Raw genomic sequence first — 21,870 nt, forward strand, 5'->3', positions numbered from 1 at the left:
ATACATATTTAGCAGCTTTCGTTTGTTTTATTTCCGTGGAGGTGTGGTGAAAAGTGACGAATGAATCACTGAATGCGTCAATATAAACGTGAGGTGAATATAAGGCATTAAGGACCGTCTACACTTGTTCGTAAAATCAAAACAATAATTTAAACGGTAAATGTTCAGAAAAAGACAATCGAAAAAGCAAATATTATAATTTTGTGCAATATACCTCTTGAAAACTCGTCAAACTGCGAAAAGAACTCAGTGCCAGGGACGATTAAAGGGTGTGTTGCGTATTTTTTGCACAGTAGTGTACCGTCGACCAGACGTCAAGCACAAATTGTCAACAAAACAGTTCCTTTCGGCAAAAAATAATAAGTGTAAAAATAACAGTGAGCCATAACAGCGCATAGCTGTGAAAAATGATCGCTTCTATGTAGAATCAGTAACAAAATTAAAAGTGAAACAGTTGTATAACTTTCCGTACAATTCCCATTCCCATTCTACTCCCCCTCAGCGGCAAACGTCAACGAAGGGGGGGCGACGGAAACCGGACCAAAAACCCTCCCAGTTCCGCAAAACGCCCGAGCATATAGGGCGCTCCTCACCGGAGGTAGCCCCTATTGTACTCTTCCCTTTTGACCGTCGCCCCGAAACCAAATACCGCAACATGACGATTCAGCGTGCAGCATGGCTGTTGCTATGCCACCGGAGTCAGGTGACTAAATCGATCGACCCGATCGGTCCGATCATAAACAAACAAAACACCTTCACCACCACAATCAGCTACGATTCGGTTGTAACCTGTTTCATGCAATTGGGGTTATCTTTTTTTCCTTTTTGTTGTCCTCCCCTCTCGTTCGATAGTTGCACCAGGTGCCGATGAGAAAACTTTCGCTCGGCCCTCCAAGGCCGTACTCGTGGGCGGACGCCACGCTACGGTACGGCGATAAGCGCTACCACCAAAGAAGTTTCTCCTCGTCACGCATCGCCAGCCAGTCGAAGAAGGAGCAAGACAAGCCGGCGGAAAAGGTGCAATCACAAGCGGCGGCAGGCAGCGCCAAGCCGAGCGTTGAGCAAGAATCGCGCCTCGAAATCGACACCAAGCATGGCAAGCTGCTGGTGAAAACGACACTGGCCGACTCGAAGCTGCAGGAGATCGTGATCGAGAAACCAAAGCTAGAACCGACACTTATGCAAACGATCGCCGCTGGCCAGGATGCACCGAAGCAGCCGAAGCAGTCCCTGCTGGCGGAGGAGGAAGCTCGCGCCAAAGCGGAAGCCGATCTGAAGGAACAGCTGGCGGAGAAAAACCGCCAGTTGGCGAAGAAGCGAATACGGGTGGACTTTTCGCGCTCCTCGCTGGAGCGTAACTTTATCACACCGGTTCGCGCAATGTCCGACTTTCTGCTGAAACCGTCCGATTTGGAAGCGCTGGCGAAGACGAAGCGTCGCTCACCGTACGAACAGGAACCGCCCATCACGGTCTACTGGCGGAAGGATGTGGAGGCGAAGGCGATCGAGGTGTGGGGCTCGCGGGAAAATCTGCTGAAGGAATGCTTGAAGCGGGAAATTGAGAAAAAAATGCACCAACAAAGTAAGAATAGTGTGGAAAGCCTTCACCAAAAGAGACACTTTTATGATGCGGGTTGGATGTTTCTCTCCTTTTATTTGTAGATATATTTACGGTGAAGCGAAGACTGCGAGACTACCGGCGGGAAATCGGCAGCCGGACGAATGTGGTCGATTCCGAGCCGGGACTGTTTGGAAAATCGGGCAAGGTGGTGCTGACGGCAATCGCAATGTAAGGAACATCAAATATCCATCAAAAACAACTTGACCTTAACAAATTGTTCTCACTCCCTGCCATAGCAATGCAACCAACTGTCTGTTCAAGTTCGGTGCCTGGCTGTACACCGGTTCGCACAGTATGTTTGCGGAAACGATTCACTCGCTGGCGGACACGATCAACCAGCTCATCCTCGCGTACGGCATACACAAATCGACCCAGATCGCCGACTCGGACCATCCGTACGGGTACACCAACATGAAGTACGTGTCGTCGCTCATTTCGGGCGTGGGCATTTTTTGCGTCGGCACCGGCCTCTCGTTCTATCACGGCATCATGGGCCTGGTCGATCCTCACCCGATCGATGACTTTTTCTGGGCATTCTTCATCCTCGGCGGTTCGCTGGTGTCCGAGGGCGCTACACTGCTGGTCGCTATCAACAGCTGCCGGAGTGGCGCCAAAGCTCTCGGCATGAGTTTTAGGGATTACGGTAAGACAGAAGGAATCGGACGGACGGGCGGTCCGTATTAACAACCTTTTTTTGCTAAATTTTTAGTGGCCCGCGGTCAGGATCCTTGTGTGAATGTAGTACTTACGGAAGATGCGGCGGCGGTGTTGAGTGTGGCACTGGCCGCCACCTGTATGGGACTGTCCACCTACACCGGGTCGCCGATTCCCGATGCAGTTGGATCGCTGCTTGTCGGCTGTATGCTGGGCGGTGTGGCATCGTTCATCATCTACACGAATGTGGCTGCGCTGGTCGGGCGTTCGATACGGCAAGAGAATCTCGACAAAATTAACGCCGAACTGGAGAGTGACATCATGATCCGGGCAATCCATGACGTCAAGGGTATAGATATGGGGAACTCATTGGTTAGGTATAAGGTAAGAAGGGAGCGCGAATGCCTGCCAATGTCAATGTCTCATCGTCATTGCATCCTTTTTAACATATTATTTCCCCGCTCACCCACGGCAGGCTGAGATGGATTTCGATGGCCGCGAGCTGACGCGGGTGTATCTGGACAAGCAGGACTTAAACGTACTGCTGGAGGAGGTGCGCACGTTCCAAACGATCGACGAGCTGGAAGCGTTTCTGCTGAAGCACGGCGAAAACATTGTCGATCTGATGGGCGGTGAAATCGATCGGATTGAAATGAAGCTGCGGGTAAGCGCACACGAACATTTCTCGTATTTTGATACTATATTTTTTATGCTAATGTCCTTTTTTTGTATGCTGCAGAAAAAATTCCCCGAAATAAGACACTGTGATTTGGAGATACTGTAAGCGGTAAAAGTAAAGTTTGCTTCCTGTTTATTTTTTATGTCATATATTACGATCACGATATGCGGCATCTAGAGCACTGTAAACGAGAAACGAGAAACAGCAAGCACCCAAAGGGTCGAAATTCAAAACCTAAAACTGTCCATTAACTACAGCCACCAGTGTTGGCCCGTTCCAGCTAACCAGAGAGAGAGAGAGAGAGAGTACAAGTGGGAAAGTATACAATAGGACTTAAAGCGTAAACCGTCAAGTTTTCCTCCGCCATCCGATTGCGATGTGTCGGCCGGTTCATTGTTAGACAATATTGTGCTACAAATAGAACTAATAAATGCAAAGCAAACCCATAAACCTATAACAAATCAAACTATCGCTTCGTCTACCGCTGCAATCAGCAGTTTGTGTCTGTGTCGTTTGCAAAGTTTTACAGTGTGTGAAATTTGCCCGCTACACTGTTTTTCTCTAGGGATTTTTGTAGTTATGCTGAGCGAGGCCTGTAAGGTTGACGATAAGTTTATGCTTTTAATTTAAACTAAACGGTTGAACAGTTAATTTATTTAGCGATTTACTTAGATAATGTTTCCTCTGTGTTTGAATGAATAATAAAATGAAGTTCTGCAGTATTAATTATGAGGTCGCTATTCTGTAGTCTTGGTTTTCCTGTCGCTTTCGCCTACCCTCTCTTAGTCTACATGTTCATTCAGCAGCACTTCCGGTTCTGGCTCGTCGCCGAAATTGTGCCACGTGAAGTTCCAGTGCTGCGGTTCGCCCCGCGGGTCATCCTCGAGATTGGAGGGCGGAACGGCAGTGCTGTTGTAGTCGGCAAGCCTGGCCAGCAAACTCTGCAGTATGTGCAGATGCTCCTCGGCAAGGTTATTGTACTCGCAGGGATCGCTTTCCACATCGTACAGGCAGGGGCGCTCGAGCGGATCACACTCGCTGGCCATGTGCGCACCGGCGCCACACGATACCGTCGCCTCGCGGCGAAGTTGCGTGATGCGTTCCGGAGTGGGCAGTAGACTCAGCTCCTCCATCACCTTCCCTGCCGGACTGTTGGCGAGCTTATCCAGCGCATACGCCTTTTCGTCCCGTATCCCCGCCGGACCGTACCATCCGTCCCAGGTGCGGTTGTAGTGTGAGCCTTTGACGAGCTTCCAGTTTCCCACGGTCAGTGCCGCGGTGCCCCAAATGTCGTCAATGTTGTGCAGTATCTCGATACGTCGCGTTGGAGCCCCACTGCTCAGCTCATGCCACACGCTGATCCCGTCCAGGTCGGTCGGCAGTGCGCTGTTGGAGCGATGATAAGAAAACGAAAGTCTATCAGCTCGGTAAAGGGGTAATCATGGCGCCACTCACCTGACATTACCACCTGCAGCTTCGTACAGCGTCGGCAGCCAATCGCAAACTTGCACCATTTGGTGCGACACACGGCTCACATTTTGAAGCAGTGGGCTCCAAATGAACCCGGCCGCTCGCAGGCCACCCTCCCAGAGCGTATTCTTCACTCCGCGCAGTGGCCAATTAGAGGCGGCATTATCGTTGAACCCATCCGCTGGGCCGCCATTGTCGCTGCTAAACACGATGATCGTATTCTCGAGCATGTCACGTGCGTGCAGCGCGTCTACGAGACTCCCAACCGTACGGTCCAACTCTACCATCATGGCGGCAAACTTACGCCGGCGGTAGTTTTCAATGTGTCCCAGATTTGCCACCGTTTCGTCCGGAGCGGGCAGAAAGTCGTACGGATTGGCCGAATGGACGGCGGCATGGGCCACGTACAGAAATAGGGGGGAGCTCTTGTTGTGCCCCTGCACTATGGCGATCGCTTCCGCACCGAGCACGTGCGTCGTGTACTGGCCGTGCAGGTCGTAGGCGACATCGTAGCCTCGGCGCATGTCCAGACCCCAGTGGCCGTGTTCTACCGCCGTGTGATCGTTCATGTGGTGGTGTCCGGTCCAGAACCCGGTATGACTGTCGAAGCCTCGCTGCGTTGGGGTGAATCGCAGCTGATAGTGCCCCAGATGCCACTTGCCAACGATGTGGTTCGAGTATCTGCGGGGAAAAATCGATATGAATCTGGCCTCTGGTACACCAACCACACCGCCCAAGATGCTCACCCAAGATCCTTCAGGTACTGGGGCAACAGCTTCTCGGACAGGGGAAGGCCACGTGGTTCCATCGCGTACAGCACGGTATGCTGCATTCCCGTGTGTATGGGATACTTGCCCGTCATCAGTGCCGAACGGGAGGGAGTACAAATTGGATTCACGTAGTACCGATTGAGGATGATGCCCGAGTAAGCCAGTGCGTCCAGGTTGGGCGTCGGGATTTGTGCCGATCCATGAAATCCGACATCATTCCAGCCGAGATCGTCAGCTAAAATAAAAATTATATTCGGTCGAGCACTGTCCACTTCCGCCGCTGCATGGGGAAACGGCAGAACTCCCATTGCCAACAGCATTATCATCCAGAAACCACCCCTAACTGCCATCTCGCGACTTTGTGGCATCGTTATCGTATCGCATTTAGTTTAATCACTGGTGCACATAACTGTTTTGCACTGTCCGCACAATATATCTGCCTGTTGTTTGGCAGCGTTTTTACCAGCCGTACGCAAAGGATACGCAAAGCAATGTATAGCGAATTTGAACCACGCCTTTTGGAATGCCTTTAACACATCCGAAAAAAAACCTGATCTTGTTGATCGTGAACTGGTGACCGGTTTCGGCCGGTGACGATGGTACGTTGATACGGTGAGTTATCGACCCCCTACAACCGGACCAAACTGCCGCCGAGGGAGAATTTGAATGGACTGTAAACGTACGAGCGTGCGCGCGCGGACCCCATGCTGTAAATGCGCTCTCCCTCTTGCGCATACAAGCACGCGCTCGCGCGCGCTCGCATGTGAACGGGATGCGACACATGAGCGGCGACAGACGAAATTTGTGTTTCTCGCTTGCTTTATTTGTAAATATTATCCAAAACAACCCCTTTTGCACAAGTTGCTGTCGGAGGGAAAAAAAGAGGCATTGTTTGTATAATTCTTTCGCTCCGCTCCGGTGAAATGGTCCGTAATGATGAGCGCATGCTCGGTAAATATGTGCGTGTAAGCATCGCGAGCTCAGTGGTTGGGATGGAGTGGAGGCTGAACAAACACATTACTGGACATTTCAGAGGGAAGCAACGAGAGCTCGAAGAAAAGCGAGAGTTGAGTGATAAAATGCGTAAACTAGCTCTCAGTAAAACTTTTTTTACATCGAAATTATAATAGAAATCAGATAAGAGATGCCTTACAAAATGAACTTACCTTGAGATGGAAAAAATTAGTCCTTCGTCATTAAGCCTATCAAGCTTCAGAAACTTATTCTAAGGCCGGATAGGTTTAGTAAAAGTCCATGAGCTGAAACAGATCCTGAATTAAACCCGATTCCATGGTTAAACCGGAGCTTCTGTAAATGAAAGTGCGTGGAAATATAGGAAAAAAAATTAGCGCAAAAATTCAGGGAATACAAAGAGCAGTTATGTAACACCTCATCTGATATAAAAAACGACATTGAAATGTTTCAGTAAATACTAAAACAGCGATTAGTACTCTTGCTCGGAGATTCGATCCAAGCTCAAACAAAAAGTGACAATTGATACAGTTTGCTCGAGCTACGCAGATTGGCACCAAAAACTTGTCGTGTGTAGCGGCGGCTTAACCGTTCTGCCAAACGTCAAACGCATGAGCGCGTTTTTTCACCTCTCTGCTAGTGATGGGCATTCGGATAGCATTCCGATCCGAGGGATTTATTTTCGTAAACCAATCATCAAAATTACTCGCAAAATGTATGTTGTAGCTTAAATATTCAAATTATTAAAATTATTTTTGACTCTTGTGATATGGAAAATTAAGCTCATTTTGGATTTGCCACATTGACAGTCTCAAAATACCACCCCCAGCCAGTGATCCTATCCACCTGCAGTGGGATGGAAAAGAACGCACTGCTCCAACCGTGCACAGTCCCATCTCTACTTTCACTCTTGTCGCCCGCGAAACCGTCGTCGACTTGCGCGCTCGGGATTTTCTCGGAAATTAGCATTTCCACAAATAGGTAAGTGGTCGAAAAGCGTTTCAGTACTCGCGCAGCGTTAATCGGCAGCGAAGAGACAAGTAAGTTGGTCGATTCCGTGGCTACGGTGCGCGGTTGGCCGGCTAACGACCGGCAGCCCCATCATCATCGCCCGTCACACGCCACCGACACTTGCCTGTGTTAGAGCATCAGTTTCCGCACAGCGCGGCCAGAGGACACTTATACCGACACCTTTCCTTTCGCCACTTTCTTTCAGCAACTACCAGCAGCACCAGCAGCAGCACCAGCAACCATGGCCCTCAGCCGTATCTATGCATCAAAGTTGGCCTGTGCCGCCAATAAGGTGAGTTGGACTCTTCGTCATCATCATCACCATCCGTCCACGTTGCGTCCGTACTCGGGGGGAATACGGCCCGCAAAAAAACGGCGCTATCGAGAAGCTTCTTTGAAAGTGTGTGCCGAAGCAGAGTTGGCAATGTGTGCGGTTTTTTTGGGCACGCGGTTTCAGGACCCTACCCGTGAACTTGGCCAAAGGAAGTGAACCAGTCCTTGAAACCTTTCAGATAGCTTTTGTCCCCGCTCACACATACGGTACGGGTGCGTGTGTCGTGTGCTAATGTGTGTGCGAGTGGCTGTGATTTTCTGAACATGTTGAACGCGTCATCGCATAGGTTGGGTCCAGAATATGAGGTGTTTTGGCAAAGAAAAAAGTTGCTTCCTCGGAATGAGAAATCGGCCGCATTACATAACATGTGACCGAAGAGAGAAAGAGCGTTCCTGCTTGCACAAGTGAAAATGTGATGGTATGGTTCGGTGAAAACTTGCCCCCGGGGGTTGGTGTGGCTATTCTTGACCCTAAGTTAATGCCAGACTTCCCCCGCCTCCAATCCGTCCAGAAGGGAAATAAGGGGAGAAAGAAAGAAAATCCTTCATCCGTGTTACGAGAGCTTGCTCGCAAGGTTGAGCCGAAGGTTAAGCGTGGAAAACGTGGATTTAATTATCAAGTAGCCCCATACACAGACACACACACGAGTGTTGTGCGGAGGGCGGCGGCTGGTTGCCTTCGATGCTCCCCACAGGCTCCCAGGCGATGATGAGATAATTGTGTTCGAGTGGCGAACAGCAGGAAGGACCACAAGAGGCGTAAAAAAGCAATACTAACCGCAGAGAACGTTTCTTTTGTGGGACTTCCACAACACGGTAAATGTGTGTGTTACGATGATAAAAGTTTAGGTTTCAGAAAAAAGATTCTAAGAGTTCCATAAGAAATGATTAACAATATTTAGGTCTGATTTAGGAGAAACAAAAGAGACAGTACTAATTAAGGGAGCGCGCGCAGAAGGAAAACTCGTTGCGTAGAGAGAAAAAACCCTCGCTCGTGTCGTCACTTGACGCAATCCAACACGACTTCTCCCCCTTTTTTTTGCTTTTCGCTTACACTCCCCCTCCCAAAAGAGCGGGAGGGAAGCTCGCTTGTGTGGAAAAATGTTAGATAACTCTCGGTCTGCATCGTCGTGCGCGATTGTGGACGTTTGTATGGGTGTTTTTATCGTGCATTTTTTACTAGTCAGTTAGAAATGCCGTTCTAGAAGCACAAGAGTATTTTTGTTATTGTTGAACATCCCGCGCACGTGAATGAACTGTTAGATAACGGAAAAGTATTGCCAAACTTTGGTTTGGGAAAATGTAAGAAATATGTTTGATTCTTTTCGAAATCGGCAATGTATGTATCGACGACACAACAGCACGAAGGTGGTCAAACAAACGATTCGAAAGTTCACTTTCCACCACCTCATTACCATTGCAAATGTCGTGCGCTTGAACCTTTTGGATGGTCTTAGCGCCAAGAAGGGAAAAGAAATTGTCAATCCTATCGATTTTTGCCTTTTTGTGTGCGTATCCAAATCGCACCAGAACGATAGCCTACGTGGGGTGCAGTAGTAAGAGAATTTTGACGAATAATATTGCCATTCGTGGCGTTATTACGCAACGTATGCTAGCGCAAGTAAATGTTTTACGCATCGCGCTTCGATTGCTCCATTGGCCATGTTGGCGGCAACATATTATACTTTGTATGTGTGTATTGTGGAACCTGCCACGGTTATTCACGATTTGGAATCGGTGACGTTTGGTACGATAAAAATCAATGCCAACGATAAGCTCTGCACAGAGGAGTAGACCTTTACCTTGTGTAGTTTATCTTCGCACGAGAACATGTTCCGGGTAACATCGTTCCCCTTAAAGAATGTCTTTCCTTTTAGTATGTTTGTTCAGCTTGGCGCTAATGCGGTACAGGTGACAATTTTCTTCTCTTTCCGCGCTCATCCGTCCCTCCATTCCTACCCGTTCTGGAGTTGTGGGGAGGACAAATCTCTTGAAGAAAGATTTCCCCTCCATCCATCAATGCCAGCAGCGACTGCTGCTGCACCGCACTCCGTCCATTATCATCATCATGCTTGCCGGCAGCACTATCGCGCGATAAGAAATCTCCTATCAACAGCTTCATATTCGCGAAGCGCGCGATAGATGCGCGAGTTGCGTAGCGCAATACCACGCCGGTCCACTACAACCGAGGGCGCGAACCTCGTGCACGACCGTAGAAAATGATTCCGCTGCCGCGCACAGATCAGGTGATCCAGCGAGACCTTTGCCGAGGACGCGCTTCACTCCAAGTCCCAAGGCGTTTGTGTGTCGAGTGGTGGGGATGTTTTTTTATATATGTACCCACCATTACGTAGGGCTCTTTAACCGTGGTTGAGGTGCACGATTCGCGCCAGAAACGGCATGGTGGAGAATAAAATGGCAATAAATGTTTTAAACGACTTGCGGCATTGCAACGGCGGCGCTCGGCAAACACACGAAGGTGGCTGTCGTTAGTGATGACATTGCGAATGGAGGACTCGCTAAGGACAACCCTCTAGATGATCGATGCGACAAAGTCATCTAAGGTGCATTCAAACAGCCGCTACGAACACCGAGTACGGTGGTAGGGCAGTGTGCCAGTCTTCCGCATTTTGTTGCATGTGAACCCGAAGAGAAAGCTTTCTCCTGACCCCACTCCCAAGTTGAGGAAGGTTGCAGCAGTTCGGCTGCAACATGTTCCGGGTTTAGGAGATTTTCCCTAGTCCTATAATTAGCGTGTGTTCGATAGCTAATTGGTGCAACGGCTCTCCGGCATGCTCAAGCACGCGATGATCCTATTTTTGGTCTAGAATAAATGCCAACCTTATCGATCGTTTGGCAACAAGCAGCAGCCTGCGAGGTGGGTGTGTATTAGAACCGTTAGGTAATGCAGGCAGGCATGGTTGGGTGGGTGCTGTTACATCATCGCTCGACGTTTTGCCGGCATGATGATGATGATGACCCCAATCCTTGGGCGCTTGGGCGCTTCCTGGAGCATTAGCCGCGTTGTAGAGCTTCCTCCAAGCATACCATCACCATCATAGAGCAGAGAGGGACTAGGGAGTTAATAATTTGGTTGTCGCATACTCTCAGTGGACAGTGGGACGGCGAGAACATAACCGGTTCTTTTGTACGGACGTTTATGTATCTATTTCACGCCACGCGGGCATGGTCGCTGTGGGATGAATCGACTTGAATCGACAATTTTGGAAACCAATCGCCACGAGTACTGGGAACATTGGGCACCGAATGTTTCCGTCTGTTTGAAACAGGTTTTAGCTCCCTCCATTCCTTTTTTAAGGGTTGGTTAAGATCCAACGAATGAGTTGGCGCAAACCGAACCTACACTTTTTTTGTGTGTACGTAAGCACCATACCTTCTGAAGGCCATGTGGACGATGATGCGCCAAACCATGACGGCTAGAATAGATACACAGACACACTGTGGAATGTTCTGGAGAGAGTTTTTTGAAGTAATTTGGTTTCTGCAAACAACAGCGGCGTGTGAATTGGGAAGATAAGTCGAGATACGGTCTGACAAACAATGCGGAGAAGTAAGTCCTAGCGAATGCATTAAAAGATACCGACTGCATACGTCAATTGGGAAGGCACGGTATGCGAGAAGAAGTACGTGAAATTGACGGTTGTGTAAAGCATTTTTAACCTCTTGATCTGATCCTCCTGATCGAATAGATCACGTAAAGAAAGGCCTACCGACGTTGGGACGGAGTTGGAGGATGTTTTTTTCCCTCCCCAAGTGACGAACGGAGGACATCTAATAATAGTCACCACGGACGCATAGGACATGGTGTAACGGTCGACGGACGAGTTACGCGTGCAGGAATATTCTTCACGAAGAGCGAACACAGCCGCGCTATCGAAGCACATTTTGTTTTGGTCTTTTTCTGCGTCCGTTTTTATCCGCTCCTGAGTTTGTACGTCCTCTCTTGTTTGTTTTGTAAATAGTTTTACGTCAGAGAACAGGCATCGAATCCGTGCGTCCGTAGTATGTTTTTTATTCAATCCTATTTCTCCTTTTTTTTGTTTCTACAATTGCAGAACTCCCTGCCGGTAATCGCTACCTTCGTGCGCAATGCATCCGACAGCACAGACCTGAAGGCTGTCCTCACGGAGAAGATCCCGAAGGAGCAGGAGCGCGTCAAGAACTTCCGCAAGCAGCATGGCAACACCAAAGTCGGCGAGGTCACCGTCGACATGGTAAGTGTTCCCACTCACGATTGTCGCATCCCAAGTACCTTCCCCCTCCTGTAGCTTTGGAGGTGTAGAGAGTTGCACAGGTCCACCAGGAATTGACTGCTTTCGCGCTGCGAAGGTGATTTAATTTTAGAATCGCACCCGAATGTGAATGCACCCAACTTGGGTGGAGATTGTTCGCAGTCGCGCTATGTTTGAATGTGAGAAGATGCCAACATCGCTTGAACTCGCTGACCCCGGGAGGAAGGGGTATCGGCGGTAAAGGTTACACTCAGACCTGTCGTTCGGGCTTCGCGCTGCGGCTGCGGCTGCGGATCGGTTGTGTGGAGATCTCCAATCTCTGATCCGTTTCGTGGCACGCGTGCCCTTACTGCCTGCCCGTCGAGAGTTCTCTCTCTCTCTAATTGAGTTAAACGACAGCTATCAAATTGCGGCCTGCGTACAATTGGTTTGCCGCCGCCACGGGCACACTGCGACAGACCGGCTGCGCTTACTCTGCGGGCAGCGTAATCACTGAAGCGTGTCATCGTCGGACGGTTCATTGGGCACACGTAGCGCAAGACAGACAAACGTTAAAGGGACGATTGAAAAGCATCTGTCCGCTGTACAAATGACTGTGCGCATGATGGATAGCAAGTGGCACGGTTCCATAAGCTGCTATGATCAACAGATCATTGTTGTCGTAGATCAAAATCTGTTATTAGTCAAGGTCATGGAAGATATAGCTCTAGCATAACGGCAATAACGTGCCAATTCAGATTAGCAAACGTAAAAAACGTGTCTAGCGCATTCTCTTCCGTCAAATTGGAGTAACATATTAGCGCAGAGACGGTAAATTCTAGCTATACCTTCCTTTACCACCTTTTCGGATGACTCTCAATGTCATCAGTATGTCAGGCTCCTCATGCCGGCTTAAGCCCGCATCTAGCTTATCATTAGAATCCACTTGTACCTCAAGAGAAAAAGGGGTTATAGTTAGAAAAAAAAAACTCCACAACAACAAGAAAGAAGAACTTCTGTGTGTGTATGTTCTGCGTTGCTTATGTCACGTGCCGGTACTTCCATTTCCTCGCGCGCCCGCACACAAACTCCCCACAACCGGTTTAGCCCTTTTTCCGCCCTGCAATCAGCAAACGCGACCCTCCGCTTTATGTGTACTTTGGATTTTCATGACGATGATGATGCGTCCAACTGCTATTGACAGTGAACCCGATGATGATAGCGTGTTTACCAATAATTTCCGCGCACATGTTAGTATACCCGGTGGCTCTCTATCAGAAGCGCGGGTGGTAGGTGTGCATATAATGTTTGTGCACTTTGTAGCGCCGTTTTTATTCTACGATTGCAAGCACTGAACTATGGAATTGATGTAATTGGCATAATGCCTTGCCCGCTTACCCGTTTCATGGTGACTTATTCACGCTTGCGCGAAGAATAGTCAGTAATTCCCCTACAATTGTATGGGGCTTTCCCTCTCCGTTGGGCCTTTTTGCGTGTGCCAGTTTATAGGCAGAAACAAATTATTGCTACTGCTACTGTTTTGAGTTCGATTTGAAGGGCATGAAATTGCTTCACCTTGTTAAAAAAGACAAGATAACAACACCGGAAAGGCCACAGAGAGAAGGCCAATGATAAAGCCTTCCCTAGTTGTACTTAAAGTTTGAGCCCTTATCTTCGTCTGTTTCGGTGGAATGAACCCTCTCAATGGATAGAAATCTGTTTTCTGGGTGACAGGTGACCCAAAGCATTGCCGTGAGTGATCACATGACGCTGGTCAATGTTTTGTTTTTTTCTGCCTATTAGAATAAACATAAAAACCATCTTTCCGGCAATATTGTTTCCATCGCTCATTAGCACACTTTGCAGAACCTTGGATGAGTTTGCCGTGGCGATTACGTGTGGCTATATTTGGTCGCTAATGGCACCGCGAACGTGGCTAACGTATTTCGGAGGTGTGTGTGTGTGTTGGTGCTACTACGCTGCGGCTACTCCATGTGGCGGGTGTGTCCCGGAATGGCGGAGCTGATAAATTAGCAATTTTTGGTGTGTTCACGAACGGGAATGGAACGGAAAAAAATAGACACACGTATTACTTTTTTCATGTTTCACCTCGCGGTGTAACATCACAGCGTGTGGTGGTGGCACTACTGCAACGCGAACGCGGTCAGCTGACCGAGGGGCCACACATACGACGTCGGCGTGATAACTCGATCGGACCGGGACTTAACTTATCTCTCCCCAGCTTGCCGGTGCCGCCGTTCGTCTGCCGTTTTTTCAATCATTTTACAGGTTTCTTCCATTCCGTTCCCTATTGAAGCGTGTTAGCTTATAATGCTCCAGCGCGAGAGAAAGAGAGCCGGCGGAGAGGCGTTTAATGAAGTCAAGTTCAATAACGCCTCAAGGCGAGACACGCCGTGAATGGTGCGATGCCTGTCCCTGGCCTTCGTCGTCGCCTCTTTGCCTGCTTGTTCTCTGTATGTTGTAAGCGTGTGCTTCACTTGAGAGAAGCACAGCCCGTTGATCGTGTACACCACACGACCATTAAACGGTCTTGAAATGATGCTACACGATCGTTCTGGTTTCATTGAGTACCGACGACGGTCGGTGGTACGGTTAGTGTGTTAATTCTTAATTGACCTCTTCTGTTCTGTTAGATGAGACGAAAAGAAGAAAATATATGATTCTTGCGAATAATTTGGCACGAGATCATAATGGGGACATTGGAACATTCCTGACGACACTTTTCTTGGAAGCGTTGACCAAACCTTGACGCACACTAGAAACCTAGTACAAAATCCTCGTAACGAATATAGATAAAAATACTCTCGCTGAATTTGTTTTTTTTCTTTTTCCTTATCTGCGCTTCTCTCAAACCTCCAATTCCTACTCACCCCGCTTCAGCCATGAAATCGTTATCACACTCTAATTGCTTCTCTTCGGAACATTCCAGATGTATGGCGGTATGCGTGGCATCAAGGGTCTGGTGTGCGAAACGTCCGTGCTTGACCCCGATGAGGGTATCCGCTTCCGCGGCCTGTCCATCCCCGAGTGCCAGCAGGTGCTCCCGAAGGCACCAGGTAAGCCACCCATAAACACATGATTGCACAATAACTGCTAGCGGCGGACGGAGGTCTTACTTATGTTGAGATATGTATGAAGTAATCGAATCGAGCAACAAACACGTTCCAATCGAGGGGACTGGAGTCGAAAGCGACGGCTCGATCGTGTCTCGTCTGTGGAAAGACACTGACTCATGAGATGCATAAATGCATCTACTTCTCCGGGCGATTGAATAATCGCTTACGAGTCGCGAGCCGTCGCGAGTTGAGTAATATCGCCAAGGACGTATGTAAAACGTAATCGGATGGGCATCAGCAGTGAGCAGTCAGTTTGATCGGGCATTGGACTCAGATAGCAATAAATTATTTTATATTTGTGTTCTTTAAATCTTCAATTAAATTTGTACGTAGGAGGAGAAGGAAGAGGAAATTAAGATATTACTAAATACTATTTGCATAACACGCACCGTCTCACGTACGATCGTTAGAATATCTCATTAAAGAAACCGTGACCCGTGATGCAATTATCGTCCTTCAAACAAGTTATCGTTTTAACATTGAAAGACGATTCATTCCACTTCTCTACTAATGATGTGTTTCTCCTCTCTCTTTCTGCCCCTTCCAGGTGGCCAGGAGCCCCTGCCCGAGGGTCTGTTCTGGCTGCTGATCACCGGCGATGTGCCGTCCAAAGCTCAGGTCGATGCGCTGTCCCGCGAATGGGCGAACCGTGCCGCGCTGCCGTCGCACGTCGTCACCATGCTGAACAACATGCCGACCTCGCTGCACCCGATGTCGCAGCTGAGCTGCGCCGTCACCGCGCTCAACCACGAGAGCAAATTCGCCAAGGCGTACTCGGAGGGCGTGCACAAGAGCAAGTACTGGGAGTACGTGTACGAGGACAGCATGGACCTGATCGCCAAGCTGCCGGTGATCGCGGCCACCATCTACCGCAACACGTACCGCGACGGCAAGGGCATCGGTGCGATCGACCCGAAGAAGGATTGGTCCGCCAACTTCACCAAGATGCTGGGCTACGAGGACGAGAAGTTCACCGAGCTGATGCGCCTGTACCTGACGATCCACAGTGACCACGAGGGCGGCAACGTGTCGGCCCACACGGTCCATCTGGTCGGTTCGGCCCTGAGCGACCCGTACCTGTCGTTCGCCGCCGGCATGAACGGTCTGGCCGGTCCGCTGCACGGTCTCGCCAACCAGGAGGTGCTGGTGTGGCTACAGAAGCTGCGCAAGGAGCTGGGCGACAATGCCAGCGAGGACAAGGTGAAGGAGTTCATCTGGAAGACGCTCAAGTCGGGCCAGGTTGTGCCCGGCTACGGTCATGCCGTGCTGCGCAAGACCGATCCCCGCTACACCTGCCAGCGCGAGTTCGCCCTCAAGCACCTGCCAAACGATCCGCTGTTCGGGCTGGTCTCGAACATCTACAAGGTCGTGCCCCCAATCCTGACCGAGCTCGGCAAGGTCAAGAACCCGTGGCCGAACGTAGACGCTCACTCCGGCGTGCTGCTGCAGTACTACGGGCTGAAGGAGATGAACTACTACACCGTGCTGTTCGGTGTGTCCCGTGCCCTCGGCGTGCTGGCCTCGCTCGTGTGGGACCGTGCCCTCGGCCTGCCGATCGAGCGCCCCAAGTCCATGTCCACCGATGGACTGATGAAGGCTACCAGCAAGTAAAGCCCGGGAGGAACAAACAAACACTTAATTCACACAAACCGTCAACATACACACACACACACATGCATCCTTTGCAAAAACTCTAAGCATAAGTCTTCATCGAAGTGAATAATTTAAACACACACACACGCCAACACACACGTGACTTTCGCAACCGCAAAGAAGAAAGTGCGCGCATCAGCAGCAGCAGCAGCAGCAACAGCTCATCACCATTCAGTCCCGAACCGGCAAAATCGAACCGAGGAGAAACAATGGACAAGGGAGGGAGACGGCGGTTATTTCTATGCGATATTAAGGCTAGCCGGTCGGATAGTCGGTCACCTCAGGAGGACAGCTAGAGAGAGAGAGAGTGAGCGAGAGAGAAAGAGGGAGATAGCGAGTAAACAACACATATTAGCAACCAAAAACTACCAAACTCTGCGATAGTAACTGAGTTAAAAAACTATAGACAGATAGCTTTTAGAGTGATAGAATACAACAACCCCCCGTGTCCCTCCCGAGAAAAAAAAAACGTTGAAGATGCTGTCGTCGGTAAGGTGTGTCCCACCGCTTCCTTCCTTCCGATCGCTCACGCTCAACGCACCACCAACTCCCCCTCGCCCCAAAGGGACTTAAAAGGGAAACAAGAACAACGACGGTGACGGTGAGGCGTGTATAGGAGCAAGCGCGACAGGAGCACGATAATTAAAGGCAAAGAAATATGATAATAATAATACTTATCCTCTCTCGTAGAGAGTGTCGCAACATAAAACAAAAACAAATCTACTTACGAAGTGAGACCAACATGTGTTGTGGCGGGGATGTGCCGAAAGATTCGCCGTGGGGAAGCTGAGTTCGCGAAAGCGGGTGCGCTCTGCGCCCAAGTCATAGAAGTTGAAAGCACTTTGGGTTGGAAATTGCGTGTTGTGTAGTAGCGTTTTCCACATGCTCTTGCACCAACCTTTCTTTTCGAAAGGAAGAGAAAAGAGCCGTTAGGATTGGTGGTGTAGAGACAGTTGCAGTTACAAAATCGATTTAATATTTAAATTAGTAGGATAAACGTAGCATGGTTTTGCCCGTAGTGCGGTCAGTTTTTCGCGTGATGTATCCCAACTCAGCTGGGAGGTATGAAGGATTTTGGGTGTTTCACTCCTTTTGTTTCACCTTCTGTACATTAGTTGACTTTAAGGTGTGGCGTTTAAAAACTTATTTAGAGTACAATGATTGTCTGCATTTGGTTCACCTTTTCATGTGAAATGCGTCACACGTGAGCGCAAGAGCTCAAGTAATAATTGGGAGGAATGCTCAACAATGCGTGTGGCGCCTTCGCTCCGGACAATTGCTGTCTCTCGTGCCAGTGCCCCCCAGTGCCGGAAGATATTGAGCCAATAATTAATATTTATTACTTTCTCCGATCGTATAACGTATTAAGGAGGTTCTGTGGTTCTGTTCACAAGCGCATGGAAAGCACTGTCTGCTTGAACACGAAGCGAAGGTAAAATGCTTCCTTGTCTGTTAAATTTTCAATGTTTGATGACTTCTTTTCGAGCAAGTGTGCAAGGATGAGTTTGTTTGGTTAACAACCTGAAATATATTAAAGCGATGGAATTCAAACCACTTCCCAACAGTTTTGCATCCGCTGTGTAGGTCGAAGGACAATTTTCTCTAAAAAATAACATTCACACCTGACGACAATAAAAAAACAAGCAAATAACGGTAGCGAAGCGTCTGTCGATTCAAAATGCACACCCCACTGCCAAAAGCGCCCAAAGCGATTGCTTACGTACAAATTTTCTCAATAAATATGCTCCCGTAATAGATATGGCTAGTAATGTGTTTAATTTCGTTGTTCAATATGTAGTTGTGGTAAAATTTTACAATCGTTTCGATCTGTATTGCAGCCTCTCAAGGAAACGGCAATTTTGAAATGCTCAAGCTGTCCATCCATGTACGCACCTTGGTCATTTTGGTTTGATAGCTGCAATTTGTCTTGTCAAAAGTCGTCGCTCTAGTGGTTAATATCACTGATACTTTTGAACACCATTTTTCTTATTATTTTTAAAGCATTTTATGAAGCTTTCACTTGGGGTTTTAGCTAAAGTGACGCCACAAAATAATAAAGAAAATGTACCTGGTGCTTCTTGGCGTCGGCTGGTTCCTGGTTGGTTTTCCGCTTCCCATTCTCGCTCGCACTCCTCCCTTATCGCCTGCCCAAGCTTGCTTAGCATACCACTTTTCCTAGCACGCTTCACGTTCTCCATTTTCAATTAAAACACTTGGAATAAACTCTTATTTTGTTAACTGAACTAACAATGTTTAACTTGATTTGGCCGACAACGATGCTGGAATGATGATGCCGGTTTGTTTACGTTCAAATTTGACCGACTGTCATTTTCGCTTTCGCTCTTTTATGTGCCTGTCTCTTTCTCTCCACACATCATCTGAACGGTTCGAAGTCACCATACCCCCTCGCTACCTGTATGTCGATATTTCCCACCCCCGCTGTCCTAGATCTAGCTGTCAATTGTTACTTGTGTTGGTTTGTTTAAAATTGTGGTCATTTTCTTTGCAAAAGATACAGCATTTAAGATACCCACTCGAAAATGAGAATTGTAAAGCGGAAAAAGAAAAGTAGAAAGCGTTCCAAGTTTTCGAAAGTACTCATGAAGTTGGGAGATGTACAGTGAGTGTGTACGGACCGGCAACAACAAAAGAGTATTTTTTCAGGTAAGTGCTACTGATTGTAGAATTTGTATGAACATTGTAGCTCTAGCTATAGAAACTGGCAAGCCAACTGCTACGGATGTGCGAAATGTAGAGGAAATACAGTCTACAACAGATGGTACGATTGCAGTGGACCCGGAAGTCGAAAACTACGTTTCGTTCGATCAGCTAACTCGGTCAAAGTAGAGCATTTTGTGCGTCCATTCGTGAAAGACCTAAATCACGTAGTGGAAGAATGGAGAATGGAGTTGTGTTCAATGGTAAACTCACCTGCATCTCGTTTCGGGTTGTTATAGCGGACACTAGGTCAAAAGCGTTAACCAATATTAGCCAAGACACAAACCGTACCGCTTGCGCAGCTGCAATACGACACGAACCCTGCATAAGTCCCCCACCACAACAACAAATTGACAGCTGAAAAGTCGCTTCGCAACCATTTGACAGCCACTCGTCCTTTGCACCGCTGTCGAGTTTGCCCATTTGCTGTGCGAGTGAAAAAATAATATCCAACACACTGCCTTTAATTTATTTGTCGAGAGCGTTCTGTGCTGCACCAGGTGAAGCATCTGCCCGGACACTATACAATAAACCGCACTCGTTTGCTTTGCAGCTCACAAGCGTGTAAAATCGTGCTTCGCAAATGGCTGTCGTGCAGCAGGCTGGCAATTTGCCACCAATGGCGTCAAACTCCGAGAAGGTGTTCCAGTGGATAAACGAGCTGTCCAATCCGGAATCGCGCGAGACGGCCCTGCTCGAGCTGAGCAAGAAGCGGGAATCCGTCGCCGACCTGGCCCCGATGCTGTGGCACAGCTTCGGCACGACGGCCGCCCTGCTGCAGGAGATCATCCACATCTACCCGTCCATCAATCCGGCCACCCTGACCGCGCACCAGTCGAACCGGGTGTGCAATGCGCTGGCCCTGCTGCAGTGTGTCGCCTCCCATCCGGAGACGCGCTCCGCCTTCCTGGCCGCCCACATTCCGCTCTTCCTGTATCCGTTCCTGCACACGACCTCCAAGACGCGCCCCTTCGAGTACCTGCGGCTGACGTCGCTCGGTGTCATCGGTGCGCTGGTGAAGGTAAACAAAAACACAGAAAGGGGAAACCCACCCGGGAGGACTGATGGGAGTGTTCATTCTTTTTTTTTTGCAGACCGACGAACAGGAAGTGATCACGTTTCTGCTGACGACGGAAATCATTCCACTGTGCCTGCGCATCATGGAGGCCGGATCGGAGCTGAGCAAAACGGTGGCCACCTTCATACTGCAGAAGATACTGCTGGACGACAGTGGGCTGTCGTACATCTGCCACACGTACGATCGGTTCTCGCACGTCGCCATCATTTTGGTAAGCGCAGCCGTGTTTTGCTGTGTTTTTGCAAACAAAAAAAACCCTAATCGTAACTGGTGTGTTGTAATTTCCGCAGGGCAAGATGGTGATATCGTTATCCAAGGAACCTTCGGCACGGCTGTTGAAGCATGTCGTACGCTGCTACCTGCGACTTTCGGACAATCCACGGTAAGGCTTACGTTGTTGGTTACCCCTAGCAACTGTGCAACAGTGCTAATTTCGCATTCTTTTGTAGCGCCCGAGAAGCGTTACGCCAGTGTCTGCCGGATCAGCTGCGCGACGGTACGTTCACCGCCTGTCTGCAGGAGGATAAATCTACCAAGCACTGGCTGACGATGCTGCTGAAGAACCTGGACACACCGGCCGGTCCCGTTACCGATCCGCGCCAGGTTGGCATCGCTCCGCTTACCTCGTAGAGGGCGACCGGCGGTGCTGGAAATTTCATACTTCAAGGGCTGTAACCGTGCAACCAGTGCCAGCGTTGACGGCACAGGCAACGGAAGCGGGCCAGAGGGGACCGGCCGCCCAACAGCTTCCATTGTCCGTGAGTGTGTGCGTGTGTATTTTTCTTTCCCAAACCTTTTTGTTTTGTTAATAAGCTGCCAGCTGCGCGTAAAAACGGCAGCGTCAGCTGTTCCTTTAGGATTAGTTGCTCGATCGAACCGCGCTCGTGTCCCACATTACCACCCGATTTGTTCCTCCAGGCTATGGTGCGAAGCGAAGCTGTAGAGCGAAGCAAAAAAAAAAGAAATAAGAGGAACGAGCGATAGAAAGCTAAGACGAGCCAACCTCACTCCCCTATTAAGATGTACAGAAAATTTTTAAGACAAAATCCCATTTGTAACGAAGCAACAAAACAGGAAACAAAAGAAAACAAATGTGTAAAGAACTCGTGTTTCGTAGCTTTCTTTGAAAGAAGGCTTTTAAAAACGACATTTAGAGACGTGAAATAATAGTGTATGTCTGCTACTGTATGTGTGCGTGTACGTTAACTGTGAGCGATAGGGCAACAGCTGCTCAAACTCTGTTGAAGAACCAATTATTCGATTAACAAAGAAAAACATAGGATTCAAAATTTGGTTAAATAGTCGAAGAAGTTAAAAGATAAACAAAAAACGAATCACGATACGCTAGTTAGATAGGTAGTGGGCGATGGGTAAGTTTATTGTCCACCCTCCCCCCGGAAAACGAGAGCTTTTGTTGTTCGGCAAATTTTTACGCACACAGACGTTAGCGAAAACTCATTCAACACTCTCTACTCTATACCTGTTTAGTATTAAATATGCGATGAAACATACAATAATTCGAGGATGGTTTTAAGTTGAATT

General features: G+C 48.7%; 4 protein-coding genes across 7 annotated transcripts; 3 read left to right on the forward strand and 1 right to left on the reverse strand.

Annotated features, from left to right (window-relative positions):
* The first annotated feature begins 316 nt into the window (after positions 1-316).
* LOC120899658 (zinc transporter 9) lies at positions 317-3,420 on the forward strand. 2 transcript variants are annotated; one of them, XM_040305745.1, is made up of 8 exons: positions 317-430; positions 503-703; positions 853-1,582; positions 1,663-1,789; positions 1,858-2,264; positions 2,331-2,659; positions 2,751-2,939; positions 3,015-3,420. In XM_040305745.1, exons 2-8 carry the CDS (start codon positions 656-658, stop codon positions 3,057-3,059), a joined length of 1,875 nt encoding a protein of 624 aa, XP_040161679.1. In that variant the 5' UTR covers positions 317-430; positions 503-655; the 3' UTR covers positions 3,060-3,420. The 2 variants fall into 2 exon arrangements, with proteins under 2 accessions (XP_040161679.1, XP_040161680.1); XM_040305746.1 differs by having other exon boundaries at positions 319-421.
* LOC120899659 (arylsulfatase B) lies at positions 3,070-6,492 on the reverse strand. Of its 2 annotated transcripts, XM_040305749.1 has the most exons (4): positions 6,361-6,492; positions 5,171-5,429; positions 4,410-5,105; positions 3,070-4,340 (listed from the first exon to the last, which is right to left on the reverse strand). In XM_040305749.1, exons 2-4 carry the CDS (start codon positions 5,284-5,286, stop codon positions 3,737-3,739), a joined length of 1,416 nt encoding a protein of 471 aa, XP_040161683.1. In that variant the 5' UTR covers positions 5,287-5,429; positions 6,361-6,492; the 3' UTR covers positions 3,070-3,736. The 2 variants fall into 2 exon arrangements, with proteins under 2 accessions (XP_040161683.1, XP_040161682.1); XM_040305748.1 differs by lacking the exon at positions 6,361-6,492 and having other exon boundaries at positions 5,171-6,015.
* A 531-nt stretch (positions 6,493-7,023) lies between these two features.
* LOC120899661 (probable citrate synthase 2, mitochondrial) lies at positions 7,024-18,172 on the forward strand. Of its 2 annotated transcripts, none has more exons than XM_040305752.1 (5): positions 7,024-7,147; positions 7,383-7,469; positions 11,587-11,745; positions 14,693-14,819; positions 15,427-18,172. In XM_040305752.1, exons 2-5 carry the CDS (start codon positions 7,419-7,421, stop codon positions 16,488-16,490), a joined length of 1,401 nt encoding a protein of 466 aa, XP_040161686.1. In that variant the 5' UTR covers positions 7,024-7,147; positions 7,383-7,418; the 3' UTR covers positions 16,491-18,172. The 2 variants fall into 2 exon arrangements, with proteins under 2 accessions (XP_040161686.1, XP_040161685.1); XM_040305751.1 differs by having other exon boundaries at positions 7,077-7,206.
* A 1,447-nt stretch (positions 18,173-19,619) lies between these two features.
* Positions 19,620-21,845, forward strand: LOC120899664 (CCR4-NOT transcription complex subunit 9). Its single transcript, XM_040305755.1, has 4 exons — positions 19,620-20,271; positions 20,345-20,539; positions 20,619-20,710; positions 20,778-21,845. The coding sequence occupies exons 1-4, from the start codon at positions 19,834-19,836 to the stop codon at positions 20,956-20,958; spliced, it is 906 nt and encodes a 301-aa protein (XP_040161689.1). The 5' UTR covers positions 19,620-19,833; the 3' UTR covers positions 20,959-21,845.
* The last annotated feature ends 25 nt before the right edge of the window (positions 21,846-21,870 follow it).

This window comes from Anopheles arabiensis, chromosome 3 (genome assembly GCF_016920715.1).
Source record: "Anopheles arabiensis isolate DONGOLA chromosome 3, AaraD3, whole genome shotgun sequence".
Classification (NCBI taxonomy): Eukaryota; Metazoa; Arthropoda; class Insecta; order Diptera; family Culicidae; genus Anopheles; species Anopheles arabiensis.

What these genes read in the sequence shown, in the direction of transcription:
- LOC120899664 (XM_040305755.1), top strand. Translation starts at nt 19,834, where the DNA reads ATGGCTGTCGTGCAGCAGGCTGGCAATTTGCCACCAATGGCGTCAAAC. An exon ending in CGCACGTCGCCATCATTTTG is followed by an intron (nt 20,540 to 20,618) that starts GTAAGCGCAGCC and finishes TAATTTCCGCAG; the next exon opens with GGCAAGATGGTGATATCGTT. An exon ending in CGACTTTCGGACAATCCACG is followed by an intron (nt 20,711 to 20,777) that starts GTAAGGCTTACG and finishes ATTCTTTTGTAG; the next exon opens with CGCCCGAGAAGCGTTACGCC.
- LOC120899661 (XM_040305752.1), top strand. Translation starts at nt 7,419, where the DNA reads ATGGCCCTCAGCCGTATCTATGCATCAAAGTTGGCCTGTGCCGCCAAT. An exon ending in TGGCCTGTGCCGCCAATAAG is followed by an intron (nt 7,470 to 11,586) that starts GTGAGTTGGACT and finishes CTACAATTGCAG; the next exon opens with AACTCCCTGCCGGTAATCGC. An exon ending in GGTGCTCCCGAAGGCACCAG is followed by an intron (nt 14,820 to 15,426) that starts GTAAGCCACCCA and finishes TGCCCCTTCCAG; the next exon opens with GTGGCCAGGAGCCCCTGCCC.
- LOC120899659 (XM_040305748.1), bottom strand. Translation starts at nt 5,562, where the DNA reads ATGCCACAAAGTCGCGAGATGGCAGTTAGGGGTGGTTTCTGGATGATA. An exon ending in CAGTACCTGAAGGATCTTGG is followed by an intron (nt 5,106 to 5,170) that starts GTGAGCATCTTG and finishes TTTTCCCCGCAG; the next exon opens with ATACTCGAACCACATCGTTG. An exon ending in GCTGCAGGTGGTAATGTCAG is followed by an intron (nt 4,341 to 4,409) that starts GTGAGTGGCGCC and finishes TCGCTCCAACAG; the next exon opens with CGCACTGCCGACCGACCTGG.
- LOC120899658 (XM_040305745.1), top strand. Translation starts at nt 656, where the DNA reads ATGACGATTCAGCGTGCAGCATGGCTGTTGCTATGCCACCGGAGTCAG. An exon ending in TGCTATGCCACCGGAGTCAG is followed by an intron (nt 704 to 852) that starts GTGACTAAATCG and finishes CTCGTTCGATAG; the next exon opens with TTGCACCAGGTGCCGATGAG. An exon ending in GAAAAAAATGCACCAACAAA is followed by an intron (nt 1,583 to 1,662) that starts GTAAGAATAGTG and finishes TTTTATTTGTAG; the next exon opens with ATATATTTACGGTGAAGCGA.